Source organism: Carassius gibelio, chromosome A11 (genome assembly GCF_023724105.1).
Source record: "Carassius gibelio isolate Cgi1373 ecotype wild population from Czech Republic chromosome A11, carGib1.2-hapl.c, whole genome shotgun sequence".
In the NCBI taxonomy this organism is placed as follows: domain Eukaryota; kingdom Metazoa; phylum Chordata; class Actinopteri; order Cypriniformes; family Cyprinidae; genus Carassius; species Carassius gibelio.
The window spans coordinates 2,333,578-2,348,135 of NC_068381.1; the positions used below are offsets into that span (position 1 = coordinate 2,333,578).

Consider the following 14,558-nt stretch of genomic DNA (forward strand, 5'->3'; position numbering starts at 1 on the left):
TATATATATATATATAGATAGATAGATAGATAGATAGATAGATAGATAGATTTATTTACTTTAATAAAAAAAATTGTATATTTAAAGTATATATTTACATATATTTATTCACCTGTCAGTGGGATTTTTGGTGAAGGATAAGTGTGATGCCAAACAAAAAAAAAAAAAAAAAAAAAAAAAAAAAATATATATATATATATATATATATATATATATATATATATATATATATATATATATATATACTTTTTAAAAAAAAATTATTTTAACAATATATTTTAGGAATATGAATGGACTTGTCAGTGAATATTTTTTTACTGAGCTTTGTGCAATGCATTCTGGGATGTTGGGTGAAGGATACATGTGATGCTTGACTTTTCAAATTAATATTTTGTAAATTGCACATATTTTGTTTATAATATTTGATATAAATGATATCTTTAATATCTCAGTTATGTCTCCTACACTGAAAAGTACTCTTAACAACTTTAAAAAAAAAATCTGCATAAAAGTAAAAATGAAGAGAACACACAACATTAATCACACATCCAGAACAAATATGTATTTTTCATTTTTATTTACATATTTTTAAATGTTTATTCATTTGTGAATTTTTTTTTTTTAATTTGTCAGTGAATATTTAAGCTGCTCCATATTCAGTTTATATCTCTGTACTTTAACCGTACTCTTACTCCATTTTTATTTTGTGCGGACCTTTAGTAGAAATATTTGTGATTTAACTGCAGTGTCACGAGTTGACTCCTCTTGTGATATTAAAGCCCTGTTTAAAGTATTTCGTCAGTGTCAGGACAGGGTTAGACATGATTCTGTGAGACGTCTTGTTTTGGCCGCCCCTCTGTCCTGGTGTTTCTCTGTCTGCTGTCTGACGTGTCTTTACTGGTCTTGTCAGGGTTAGAGTTTCATGTTTCTGTTCATGACAGGAAGGAAGATGTCTGAAGACAAACACAACTATCACAACACCTGAAAAATCATCACCTGCTTAAACCTAAAAACTTGCCTTCAGTTGTTAAGTGTAATCAAACTGGCTCTACATTTAATCTTAAATTATATTAAATGGGCTTTATAAAATGAGTTGAATCTGTTGCAGGTATAACTTAAAAATGTTGAAAATGCTTAAATTTATTTGGTGCATAATGAAAAAAAAAAACATGTTGCCATATTATTCTTTTAAACAGTGAAAAGATGCAAATATTAAGGAGAAAATGTAAATTTTAAAATTAAGAGCCAAAACAAATTTAAATAAATAAGATATTTTGCATTGTGATTAATGCAAAACAAATAAATAAATATTCTCATTACTTTTTTCTAATGCCCAAAAATGTAAATAAAAGAAACCTAATTAATGGTTAATTTAGAGCTATGAGGATATTATTCTTAGTGATTAATTCAAAACTAAATAAATAAACAAATAAATAAAATTAGCACATCCCTCAACAATTGTCATTACTCTATTGCAAATAAATAAATAAATAAATATATATATATATATATATATATATATATATATATATATATATATATATTTTGTTTTTGTTTTAATAATACAGATTTTTCCAGCCTAATAAGGTAATCTGCACTGTGATTAACGAAAAAACAAACAAATAAATTAATAAATACGCAAATACTTCCACAATTACGGTAAACTCTCTTTAGTTTCTAATTGCTTTGTTAGAACAGCTATGAATGTGGCTCGTCCAATTAGATTTTGTGCATATCTAATACATTAAAGGATCCGGAATATCATAATAGTTTTATGTGCTACATGCAGAAAGTGTTTTCATCTACACAAGAAGTGAGCGTTAAGGGTTTTTTCCTTTCCTAATAATGTGCAAGTTTGCAAGTTTCAAGGCTGAAGTTTACAGAAGGAAGAGAGGGGGCGGGGTCAGCAGAGCTCATTAGCATTTAAAGCGACATGGACTAAAAAACAGCTTAGTGTAAACAGCTGATTTTGACAGGGTAAAAAGGGTGTTTTTTACACTACCATTGAGAAATTTTAACCAAAGTATGTTGTAGACTTTTCATTGAGAGTTTAAAGAATCATATCAGCTTGTGGAAAATGGCCATCTGATAATACAAGTTAAGGAGACATCAGTTTTGTGAAGGTGTGATAGTGTCATCATGCCACCGGCGCGGACCGAACACCCAGAATCTGTCAGGAGTGAGTGTGTCCGACACCTCGGAGGAGGATCTGTCACGCAGCCCCCCGTTTCAGAGATTAAAGAGTCCACGAGGCTCACCGTCTCAATTCAGATCATCAACCTGAGTCTGATGAGGAACCTCTGAGGCTTTCAGCTGCTTTAAAGGCGTCTTTCCCTTTCATCAACAGTCTTTCAGTCAACACGTCACGGTTAATGCGGATCAGACGCCGTGGTTCTCCGGGGCTTTGCCCGCAGGCGGCTCTCTGAGACCGAGAGAGAGATCTGAGAGCTGCCCTTCTTTCTTCCTCACTCTCTCACTCTCTCTCTCACTCACTCACTCACTCACTCAGTGTTAAAGAAGATGGAGAGTGCTTGAGGAGTCTCTCTCTCTCTCTCTCTCTCTCTCTCTCTCTCTCTCTCTCTCTCTCTCTCTCTTGTTATTAATTAGCTCACACTGAGACTGCATCTGCAAGCGTTGCATTTAAACACATCGCTCTGTGGATTATAAGGAAACATTATCCAGATGAACATGAGCATCTTGTTTCAGTGAGTGGAACAGTTTCAGTTTTTCTTGCTTGTTGAACACGTCCAGCTCGTATTTCAATCCAAAATTTAAATAAATAGATAAGCAAACAAGCAGTTTTTAACCCTTTAATGCCTAATAACTTTTTTTTTCAATCTATTCTAGTTAGGAGTTACATATCTGTGCACCGTACCCAATGATTTAGATGTGCACAAAATAAGCTTTTGATAACACTATTTGAGCAAATGGAACAACATTTATGACACAGCTGTCGTCAGATTTCTTTGGTGATTTCAAATATGAAACTTAATCGTAAGCATAGTGACCAGTTTTGGAGAACTTGATGTTGCCCCATTCAAAGATGGCCGCCGAGTCACATGACTTAAAACAACATTGACTCAAAACCATTATCTTGTTTTTGACAGATGTGGCTTTCAGAGGCTTTTGCATTGGAAGTCTTAGAACTTAGAAATTAATAAAATAGCAAACTTTTATTTAAAACAATTAGATCCAGTATCATATGCGAGCACAAATACACATGCACAAATGTATTCATGCACACTTCACTCGTACTTTACATGCCTACACATTCATATGACCTAATAAATAAATATAGACTGTAAGCATTGACATAAATTATACAATCTGAAGACTAATTTTGTGTAAATTATATCACAATTTTTAAGTCAAACATACAAATACGTTTTATATTTGCCCATCAGGCATAATATACCCTTTGGTGCATGACGTCAGATATATTTCCAGATTTCTGACATCTTATTTATTTTTGTACCTATTTAAAATTATTTAACACTTAGATAAATGGTGCATCTTCTCTTTCCTATGCCTTATTGAATAGATAATACGATATCTCAAAACAAAAAATAAATACAAAGACTAATTCAATGTAATCATCTACAGCACTTTAGGGGTTCACCAGTTCATGGTTGGGAGAAGGTACACGGTTAAAAATGGCTTAATATATATTTTTGAAATAATTCAGAGTATGTAGAGAAAAAAGAGTTTAATCTCTAGGGTTTTGTAGCCTAACGACATCAGTGGTAACCTGGACATGTCGTCAGATGAAAGGGGAATCTGATCTGTCTTTGATGTTTTCTGAGTTTCCGGAGACTGCAGAAGCTTCAAGTCTCTCGTCATCTCGCCTGATTTCCCCGGTCAGTGTTTGTGTGCGAGTGTGACCCACACGACTCGGTTTCCAAGGGTCTGGAAGAAGAGATGAACCTGTGTTTGATTACTAATCCAGGAAGGGATAAAGCTACGGCTGGAAAATAACTATAATTAAAGGGATAGTTCACCTAAAAAATGAAAATTACCCCATGATTCACTCACCCTCAAGCCATCCTCAGTGTGTACGACTTTCTTCTTTCAGACGAATACAATCGGAGTTATATAAAAAAATATCCGGGCTCTTCCAAGTTTTATAATGGCTATTTTTTTCATTAGTCCAAAATAAGTCCAATAAAGTGCATCCATCCATCATAAAAAGTGCCTCAAATGGGTCCAGAGTTGAATAAAGGCCTCCTGTAATGAATAAATACGTTGTTGGAAGAAAAATACGGCCTGTTGTAAGGGGAGAGAGCAAAACAAAAGACCGGTCACAAATTAGAAGTATTTGTAAAGAAGAATGTCAGAGGGTTTCGATAGAAGCCAAGAGAAGAGACTGGTTTTCCTTTGCTAAAGTTAGGAAACTTTGCTTCCTTTGCTCCTGTAAACAAACGCTGGTTCTTGCGAGACTAGCATAGTCTTAAAGTTTGAAACCCATACCAGACCTTAAAGTTTGAAATATCTTACACAAAATATTTAACATTTTCTCACAAAAACACATCAATTCGATTCGGGAGGCCTTTATTTACCCCTCGGAGTCATGAGGGGCACTTTTTATGATGGATGGATGCACTTTATCGCACTACTGAAAAATAACACCCATTCACTGCTATCATAAAGCTTGGAAGAGCCAGGACATTTTTAAATATAACTCTGATTGGGTTCATCTGAAAGAAGAGAGTCATATACACCCTAGGATGGCTACAGGGTGAGTTAATTCTGAAAAAAATCATTTTGGGGTGAACTATCCCTTTAAATTTGCTACATGTATTATAAACGTCTACCCGAACCCTAAACTTAATCTTACAGAAATGCAGATACATTACTTAATTGTTGTTCAGCATGACACAAATGACACAGTATTGATGTGTGCATGCACAGGACAATCTGCTCTAGCATTGACTAGCAGCGGCCCTTGCGTATATATGTGTGTGTGTGTGTGTGTGAGAGTCTCGCCTTGCAGTGTGTTAATTAGCATCTCTTCCTGCCATGGCTGCCCGCATCTTTAATTGATTGATCGGCCGGTGTGTGTGTGTAGTTCTCCGGTCTGCTCTCGCTTCTCACCCAATCTGTCACGCTGCTACTCATGTGGACAGCAGCACTACATTACAGCATCGTTAGCTCAGCGATCTCCTGAGCCCCGCTCTCAACACACACCATTACCAAATCCCACAAGCCCTCGCTCTGCTTCTCCTATTATATCTGTCTGCCTCGTTGGACTCTGAGGGAAACCTAATGGATGCTTGTTTCCTGTCCCATATAAAGTTTGAGATGACACTGGTATGGGATACTATCAAGAGAGACGGACAATGTTTACATTCACGTCACCTAATCATAAACATTAACCAGGTTAGATGCATTTTGAATTTAACAAGACTTGTTAGGGATCTTTACAATGGCACATCTTCCAGGTCCAAACAGTCAGCACAAGTGAGAAAAAAGTTTTTATTATGTTTGAATTATGCATATTTATTTTACAAAAACTATTTTAACCAATTTTGGAGTCCAGGAAGCACTCGTTTACCATTCCTTTTTTCACCTGTTTGCCCCCATTGAAAGGCATGGAAGAGCAAGTACAATTTTTAATATAACTATGATTGGATTATTCTGAAAGAGGAAATAACATACACCTAGAATGCTTCGAGACTAATTAGAAGATGGACACATTTCCATTCTTTGGTGAAATAACTCATAAAGGGTTTTTAAATGTAAGGATACAAAAATGATGTGACGTAACACAACACTTAAAGACAATCCTTCTTTGGGAATAACGTCAGAAACACATAACCAAAAGTTCATCTATACAGAAAAATGCTTTTAATTGCTTAAAAATCTATTATTCTTGCCCCATAGACCTTTACTGCAAAAGTGTTTTGAAGTCCAAAGCAATCAATAGCATGTCAGAAAATTTTGTAAAAAAATAAAAAAACATTCAAAATTAAATTTTTGATTAAAATTAGTCTCATTTTTCTAAACAAATTGCTCTAGATAGCATGCACACTTTAACTGTCTTATATCATTTAAGGCAAATGCAGATCTCTCAGAAGGTCACTAGGGTCGCGTCTTTACAATGCCTTTCAACCCTCTGTATGCGCTCTGGCAATTTCCCTTTTGTCCGCTCTCAGACTTCAACGCTTTTTCCCCCCATTTTTTCTTTTTCTTTCTCATCCTCTGGCTATTCCTCCTAAGGCTATTTTCCCGGCTCTTTCATTTCTCAGAGAGAATACGAAATTTCAGCTATCAGAAACAGGAGATCAAACGAGGCCTCGGCTGAATTCACTGTCAGAATAAAACCATTTGTTCCTGAGGCTTTTCCTCCGAAGACCTCGTCCCAGGACCGTTTCCTTCTTCAAGTGTGTGTTTTATGTGGTTTATGCAGTCGCTCCTCTGAGGTCAGTCTGCCACTGTTCATTTGAGAAAACATGGTGGTTTACTCCAGAACCTACTCAGTATGCATACGACGTACATTCAGTGTTCTTAAAGCAGCCCACTCTCAAACAAAAACTAAAAAAACTATTTCTAAAGTCACATGACTGTTGCCCAACTTGTTTTTGCCCAACTTGGCCAACATGTAAGAGCAATGCATTACCAGCATTTACGTTCTACATCCATCAATACTCAAACACTGTCATCACAAGAACTAGGAAGGTCCAAAAACTCATTTCCTGTAGCTCATGCATGGTGTTAACAAAGGCAATGATTCCCAGGGAAAGTACACTGAATGCAATGCATCTAAACTTAAGGCATTAAACTCTTCACAAATGCCTTGCATCTAGAATGAAGAAGCAAACAACACTGTAGTAGAAAAACAACAATATTGTATTTCATAAAAAATGTACAAAAGATATCTACATGATCCAGCCTTGTTAAATGAATCTGTGTACAACAGGACAGTTTCTGTATATTGAGTTCAACAGTTCAATATAATCAGTTTGTGTTGAGTTCGGTTCAGACTTGAGGAATGCAATCTCTTTAAAGCGCTGTTATGTTCCTGTGAGTCCATTCAGGTCGTCAGTAAATCAAAACAAAAATTTGTGATTTCTGAATCTGAACCACACTTTCATAATGTTTCATAATATTTTATCTGCACGTTCACTTGGGACCTCTCTCCTGTCTAGTAAAAACAAGGATAGGAAGCATAATATTACATTTAATTTACAGAATATACAAAACCTCTCGATAAGACACAGTCCCGTTCTGCTAGAGTAATGAAATTCCTGCATGTGCTCGTGCACAGCGAGGCACTTGTTCCTGTGTTCATGTCGTCAATTCAGAAGTCGTATAAAAATACAGGACTGTCGCTTATCAAATTCTCTGTCTGTTCATATGTGCTGTACATACACTGGTCTAAGGCAAAGTATGGCTTCTTGAACAAAACAAAAGGACAAAAACTAATACTATACATAACAATACACTTTTAAAAAGCATGTAAAATGTTTACGCAATATTATGTCCTTGTTCAAAGTCATACACTTTAAAAACCTTCTCTTTAAATCGTGTGCTTGCTGTTTTTCCTATGACATCATATTGAGGAACTTGTTCTCCTCTGCGAGGGCAGTCAGCATGGAGCCCATGTCTCCGATGGCCATGTTGCCGATTCCTGCAGGTACCGGAGGCAACGTCACTGAGTTCCTGGGCGTAGTGAGACGAGAGGAATTCTGGGATAGGCTGCGGAGGAGGGTGGGGCTTAAAGTTCCGGAAATGAGGCTGGAGTGGTCGCCATCATCCAGCATAGCATCAAAGTCGATCTGTGGATGCTCTTCTCCGTTTGAATCCACTGTGCTGGAGACCTGATTTGTTTCAGGGGAGCCTATTGCGACCATAGCTGCGCACTCTGCATCCGCCATTCCCAGACTGCTGGAATGGAACATGTGAATCTGCCCAGTGTAGAACATGCCGTTGGTATTTGTGCTGTTAACACCCACGTCAGCTGATTTTTTGGAACTGGCCTCGGAGGTGTCATACGTAGGGCTAAAGTTGGATTGTGGGTAACAAAGTTGCTGCGCTGCAGTTGTTGTTGGCGCTGAGAGCTGCCCACTGTAGGGTTTAGGTTCTGTGGGCGGCCTTGGCTGTAGCAGTCCGTGGTTTCCGTTCAGCATTGGATTCTGGGCCGGAATGCCATAGCCTTGTTGGTTGATGCTCATCTGGGAATAATTTCCCTGATTATTTGGAAAAGTGGCATTGCTTTGACTAGCTCGTACCCTGTTATTCTGGATGCTGCCAGGCTGTGCCGTCAGCGTTTTACCAGATGGGCTCAACAAACCTACACTGATGTCATTCAAAGCAGAGCCCTGATGGTAACCATACAGAAAGTTCACCTGCTCTGTGTTAGCTGGGCGTAGTGGTTGCTTCTGGTTGATCCTCTGGGAATTAAACTCGTTATTCCGTTGCACGTGATTCTGCTGGGCAGCGTTAGCGAGGTTGTGACTCATCAGCCCAACTTGTTGGTTGGAGCTGACGCTCAGAAAAGGGCTGAGGTTTTGTTTTTGTTGGAGTGCGGTGAGGTTTCCCCGCCCTGATCCCTGCTTGGTTTGGCTGTGAGATGAATCGACTGTCCCTGAACTGACCTCATTCCACTGCACCGGCATCTGGCTCTTAGTGTCACTGGGGGAACCTGGAAACGTCTGCTGGGAACTCGGAGCTGCAGTTTGACGTGTTACGGCATTCAAGTTGCCCTCCACCAAGGCTAGGCGTCTCTGGTAATGGGACTCCTGCGGGGAGCCAAAGCTGTGGATGCTCTGTCCAGGGTGGTGGCGGTACGCTGTCGCAGCATGTTGGACAGAATCTTTATTTTGAGATGTAAGGTACTGAGTGACATCATCAGGCAACATCACTGCATCATCAAGACCATTGTCTATTTCACTCGCCACGGTTTCTAGCGCCACATTTTCAGAAATGCTTGGAGGTCGGGGTGGATACATGTGGTGGTTTACATTACCCTCAGACAGGGTGTTGATTTGCGAAAAGTGTCGACTGGATGCAAGAGGGTGTAACGACTGATAGGACGAGCCGTTGTAACGTTGCTGGAGGGAATGCTGCTCTGCGCCTACTCTTCTAACTGGGTCGCTCGCTCTTCGAGTGATGTTTCCTGTCACCTCATGGGGCAAGATGCTACGGTTAGCATAGCTGGTGTCACTACACCTTCTGGGAACTGAAGGGGGATGCATAGGGAGAGTGGCCGTTTCATGGGAATCCCCTAACAGGGCCATCCGAGTCCTTAGACTCATGCAGTCCATATTAGGAAGAGGGGTGGGTGGAGCGCCTCCTGTTGCAGCAGCATACTTGGCTTTGAGTCTGTAGTGTTGGGCAGGAGTCAGACTGAGTAGACTGGGGAGTCCTCCACATTGGCTGGCCTCGCTGGACCTTCTAGACAAATCGGTGGAAATGGGGTCGTAGGAGCCAGTAGAGCTGATGTTGTTAAGACGGCCACCAGGTTGCGAGGTTTGGCTGGACCGACGACTGGAATAGCATGGCGAGATTCCCGATGAACGACGGCTGAGGAGGTAAGCCGAGCTCGTGGTGCTGGCGAGGCTATCACGACGCTCCACCAACTGACTCAGAACTGTCGTCTCCCCGGGACAAAGGTCACCCAGGTGTGGGCTGGAGATGGAAAGCCCTGGATCAATCAGACCGCTAGAACCTTCCAATAAAGAACCTGCAACAGAGAGCAGCTGAATTTAGAGAAATAAGAACTGGATTTGGGAAATGCATCAGCGGTGGACATGTCATCAAGCCACGGTTTCATTTCCGTTTGTTTACTCACCGGTATTGATGGGTGGCAGCTTGGTGCAGGGGGCAGGAGGAGTTGGGTTTACCCAGGAGCACGAGTCCCTCACCAGCTTCAGCTTTTCCTGCTTCAGGTGCATGAGTCTGTAAGCAGGGCTAGCGTTCTTCCTAAGATGAAGGCCTAACATTCCTGTGGAGACGGTTGAATCCACAAGGGGCACGTCATCCAGAGCGCTCAGATCTCCCATGCTGCCCCCGCTGAGTCCCGTCAGCTCTACTCCACCGTCATGGTGGGAGGCACTGCCAAGTGGTGACGGCTCGCTGCTACATGATGACTGACCACCAGGGCTGGACTGATACATCTGAGGGGGACAGATGGAAAGTGTGATTACCCAAGAAGCTCAACGGAGAGAATGACCCGAAAGGAACAGAACGCAGACACAGCAACATGCAATGCACCCACGACCCATACAATTACTTTCCCAAGTGTAAATTGCAAATAATGAGCATACTGAGTCGAGGTTTGGGAAAACACCCTTCTTCAAGACACATCCCACGTCTTTTTTATCCCCCTCAAGATTTTTCAAAGCTAGGTTAAGTGCATGACAAATCGTTATTTCCTATGGCAACCTCTTTGTGCATTATGCATGCGGCCTGGCATTAAATACACAAAGGGGAAAGCTCTCGACATAAATAAGGTAGGCACGTCTTTGTATTCACGTCATTTGACAGCGGATCTCTTGAATGAAGAAAATGTATTCTGTCCCCACGTGAACAGGGGAGCCGTTCTTGATCACAGCTTGATCACTGACACTATTTGTTCAGGACACAAAAACAGTCCCACTGATATAATATTAATCCACTAATGGCTTTTATCCTTGAGTGGCGGGCGGGAGCGTTAGATCTTTGGATGGTGGGAGGATAGGGCTGGATTGTTGGGGTGGAAGCCCATGGGAAATTAGAAGCCCTCAGTGCACCAACAGATCTCAGGCAATTACACAATGAAGGGGTCCAATTTTTTTTGACACAGTGATGAATTCAACAGCCAAATGTCTTAGAATGGAGGAGGTGTACTATCATTCCTAAATTTGATTACAACAGCTCTGTGAGTGAGGTTTTTATGATATAACCCAATGAAAAAAAAAGAAAAGATAGAGAATCATGTACGAAACATTTACCATGCATTCTGTAAATGGGCAGCTGACATATCCATATAATCCAATTCAAATATACTGGAAAATTGGGGACTATTTTAAAAAATGGACTGGTCATGAATTACCCTCGAAAAACCAATTAGCATCTTTTTGTCTCTTGTCTACACAGTTTTTAAACTTGATAGTTTGAAAAAAGGGAAGATACATTTGCAATTTGTGTGCAATTACTTTTATATTTATTGAAAGTTTACACAAATCTATTTTGATGTTGGTCAAAATCCTGTCATTTGTCAACTGCCCAATAAAAACAACGTTGGAAACCGACTGATTATTAAGACATTAGAACAGGATCCGTGCTCACCTCAATAACGTCTGTCCTTACGGAAAGTGTATGGTAGAGAAACAGGAAAGAGATAACAGGAAGCACATGTAGAGAGAGCGGTTAAAGATAGATATCTGCGGCATGCTTTGTTAGTATGTCTGGATTAGCATAACCTCTAATAGACTAAAATATTTTAATGCATATTTAATCAGCAATGAATAATATATTTAAGAGTACAGATTACACGCATGCAAAAAAACAACTCTTGTTATTCAAATTACATACATTTTGTTATGCGTCCATAAAGATCAAACACAATCGTCAGTAGAGTTGGTTTTAGGCCTTGTTCACACTAGATCTTACCATAGAGTTCTCCGTTTTTATGGACTTGACCTGCAGATAGTCCTCGACTCCTCTAGTCGTGCTGTTGGCTTCGAGTTTCTCCTCCGCCGTCCGGCCTAAAAGTTTGGCTCCCGCTTCGTTCTCTCCATTTTCCTTGGGCGGATGAGGTCGGGATGGCAGGTCGCCGCGTTGTTTCTTGGTGACGTGAGCTTCGGGGCCGTGGACGGTTTTGACGTGTTTCCGGAGCGAGCTGGGATCGGTGTAGCGCTTCGTGCAGCCCGGGATCTTACACACGTAGGGTTTCTGCGGAGATAAATATCACTCGGTTTCACACAGTCAAATGTACGACTTTGAATTAGAGTTTTATCTCTTCCTGTTAAGTCAGATTATCTTCAAATGGATCGGTAGATGAATACACAATTAGAGGAATAAATTACGGCGCGTGCGCTGACATACTGATTGTGTGAATGCTAAGCGTTCGTGATGCATGGCTGTTTACTAATAAAGTTGAGACGAAATGATCTTTCTCCCTCCTTAAGCTCGTGATGGATCAACCAACAACAGAAATGGCGCCAGGTTTCATTTTCTATGCGCGGTCTGCAGGTGGTCTGTTTCTCCGTTGGGGACGTACTTGATTCTCACTAATGTTTTGTGGGTTGCCGTACTCATTAGCTTCGCAGCTCATTATTCACATGCACACGTTGCCGGTTAATGGGACAGCGTTGGGCGTCCAGGAGCAATCACTACACACGATGAGGGAATGTGTAAACAAATCTAATTTAAGCCTAAATTTGTTAGCATACGCTGAAAATGGCACATTTACATAGCATTAGGCAGTTAGCAGATCCTTAATGCCACAGTGAAGTAGATTATCTGATCCGTCCTCTGAAGAACGACTAGTGGCGCGACATACGCCCGAAACTCCCTCCTGGATGACGTTAACCGATCTAATGGAGTCGACCTACGTCTTCGCTCACCAGAAATTAATATTTTGTCGTAAGCTGTTCACCCTCATTGATTGATAGCTCTTTTTTTGAAGTTTTTTTGAGGTTACGCTCATGGTCACCATCCACTTTCATTGCACGTAAAAGAGCGTTTACTTTCACTATTAAAAAATAAGTTTTATATATAGATATAGATATATAGATATGTATGTATATAAAAAATCCTCTAGGACTATTAAAATGGTTTGCATTTAAATATTATTTTAATGATTTACCTACCTAATTATAATTAGCACAATAAAATAAATACATACATAAATAAATAAATAACATACTAAAATAAATCCCATTCTCATTCCTGTAATACAAAACTATTTAAATATGATTTATTAATTTGCTTTATTAAATATTTATACATCATGATAGCATTTGTTGTACTGCTGTTTTATTTATTTCAATTAATTATTTAAATAAGAACAACGTATTACAGAATTCTGATTGGTTGTTCCACAGTAAACTATTAAAAATCTGAAGTAAAAAACAAAATGTAAATTATTTTCTATATTTAAATTACTTTTTACTTCACAAAATTTAATATTTACTCATCATGGTAGCATTTGTTGTATTATTGCTTTATTTATTTTTTTATTTAACAATTTATGCTTAATTAAATAAAAAAATGTACTACAGTATATTGATTAGCTGTTATACAGTAAATTGAAAAAATCTGAAGAATAAAAAAACAATGCACAAGTATTAAAATAATATTTTCTATATTTATACGACTTATTACATTACTAAACTAAATATTTACACATCATGGAAGCATTTGTTTACTGCTGTTTTACTAATTTTCAATTAAAGAGGTATGCTTACTTAAAAAAATAATTACAGTATAATATGATTTGGTAAATTATATACAAAAAATATCAATGCAAAATTAAAATATTATTTTCTTTATTGACATTATTATTTTACTATTTATTATTTGGTTTGAAATATGACCCGAATGTGTTCATATTTGAGTCATGTTTGTATGACAGTAATGTAAGTAGATGAATTGTGTGGATGTTCGTGTTAACAGAGCTATTAACGGATGGAGGTGTGTGTGTTTACCTCGTTGGAGTGTGTGCGGTTCTGGTGTTTGGCTCGGTCCGAGGCGTTGGAGAAGGCCTTGTTGCAGCCCTCGTGCTCACACACATAGGGTTTCTCTCCGGTGTGTGAGCGCAGGTGTGTTTTCAGATTCTCCAGGCGAGAATACGCCTTAGAGCAGCCCTCGAACTGAAACACGCACACACACACACACACATAAGGCTCACTCCAGGGGTGTGTGTGAATAGACTACAGCTGTGACAGTTCAATTAATCTCCAGTGTTATTCATTTTTGTGCACAAACACAGTTGCTTATTCAATGCTGATCATCACATTTACATGAATGCATTTGACAGATGCTTTTATCCAAAGTGACTTGCATTGCATTCAAGGTATTTTTCTTGCATTGCATTCAAGTTCATGCATTGCATTCTCTGGAAAACAAACCCATGACTTTAGAGTTGCTAGCTTCATGATGTATTGTTTGGAATTCACTCTGAATTATGCTTGATATAGGACACTTTAACACGTTTAATGTATATGTGAGGATAAGTGTTTAGTGTGGGTTCATGTAGCCATAGTTTGAGGACTTTTTTTTTTTTTTTACGCTTTTTAAAGTATAAAACAAAATTTTCCTTAGCTGTAGTTTTTGGACATTTTTAAATTATTAGAATTATTATTATTAATTTCTAAAGTATAGTTTGTGAACATCTGCATTTTTATTTTGTATTTAAAATAGATAAAAATGCAAGTTTTCATTAATTTTTTTTTTTTTTTTGCTGTAGTTTGAAGATATTGCATTGTAATTAATATTTATTTATTTTTAGCTGTATATTTGGGACTTTCTTTTTATTTTATTTTATTTTTGCACACATTAAAAAATTAAAATGAAAAAAGAAGTTTCCTCCTCTTCAGTTTGTGGACATCATCATCATAATTATCTTTATGACT

General features: G+C 38.6%; 1 protein-coding gene across 2 annotated transcripts in view; it reads right to left on the reverse strand.

Moving 5' to 3' along the window:
• Positions 1 to 5,459: 5,459 nt before the first annotated feature.
• Positions 5,460 to 14,558, reverse strand: part of LOC128021966 (zinc finger protein GLI2-like) — a 77,911-nt gene continuing 68,812 nt past the window's right edge. The window contains exons 11-14 of one of the 2 annotated variants that reach the window (XM_052609076.1): positions 13,632 to 13,796; positions 11,593 to 11,874; positions 9,791 to 10,115; positions 5,460 to 9,682 (exon numbers count right to left, since the gene is read on the reverse strand). In XM_052609076.1, the coding sequence (XP_052465036.1) occupies positions 7,542 to 9,682; positions 9,791 to 10,115; positions 11,593 to 11,874; positions 13,632 to 13,796 (2,913 nt within the window). In that variant the 3' untranslated portion in view covers positions 5,460 to 7,541. The remainder of the gene's footprint in view (positions 9,683 to 9,790; positions 10,116 to 11,592; positions 11,875 to 13,631; positions 13,797 to 14,558) is intronic. The other variant, XM_052609077.1, reaches the window with a different exon arrangement.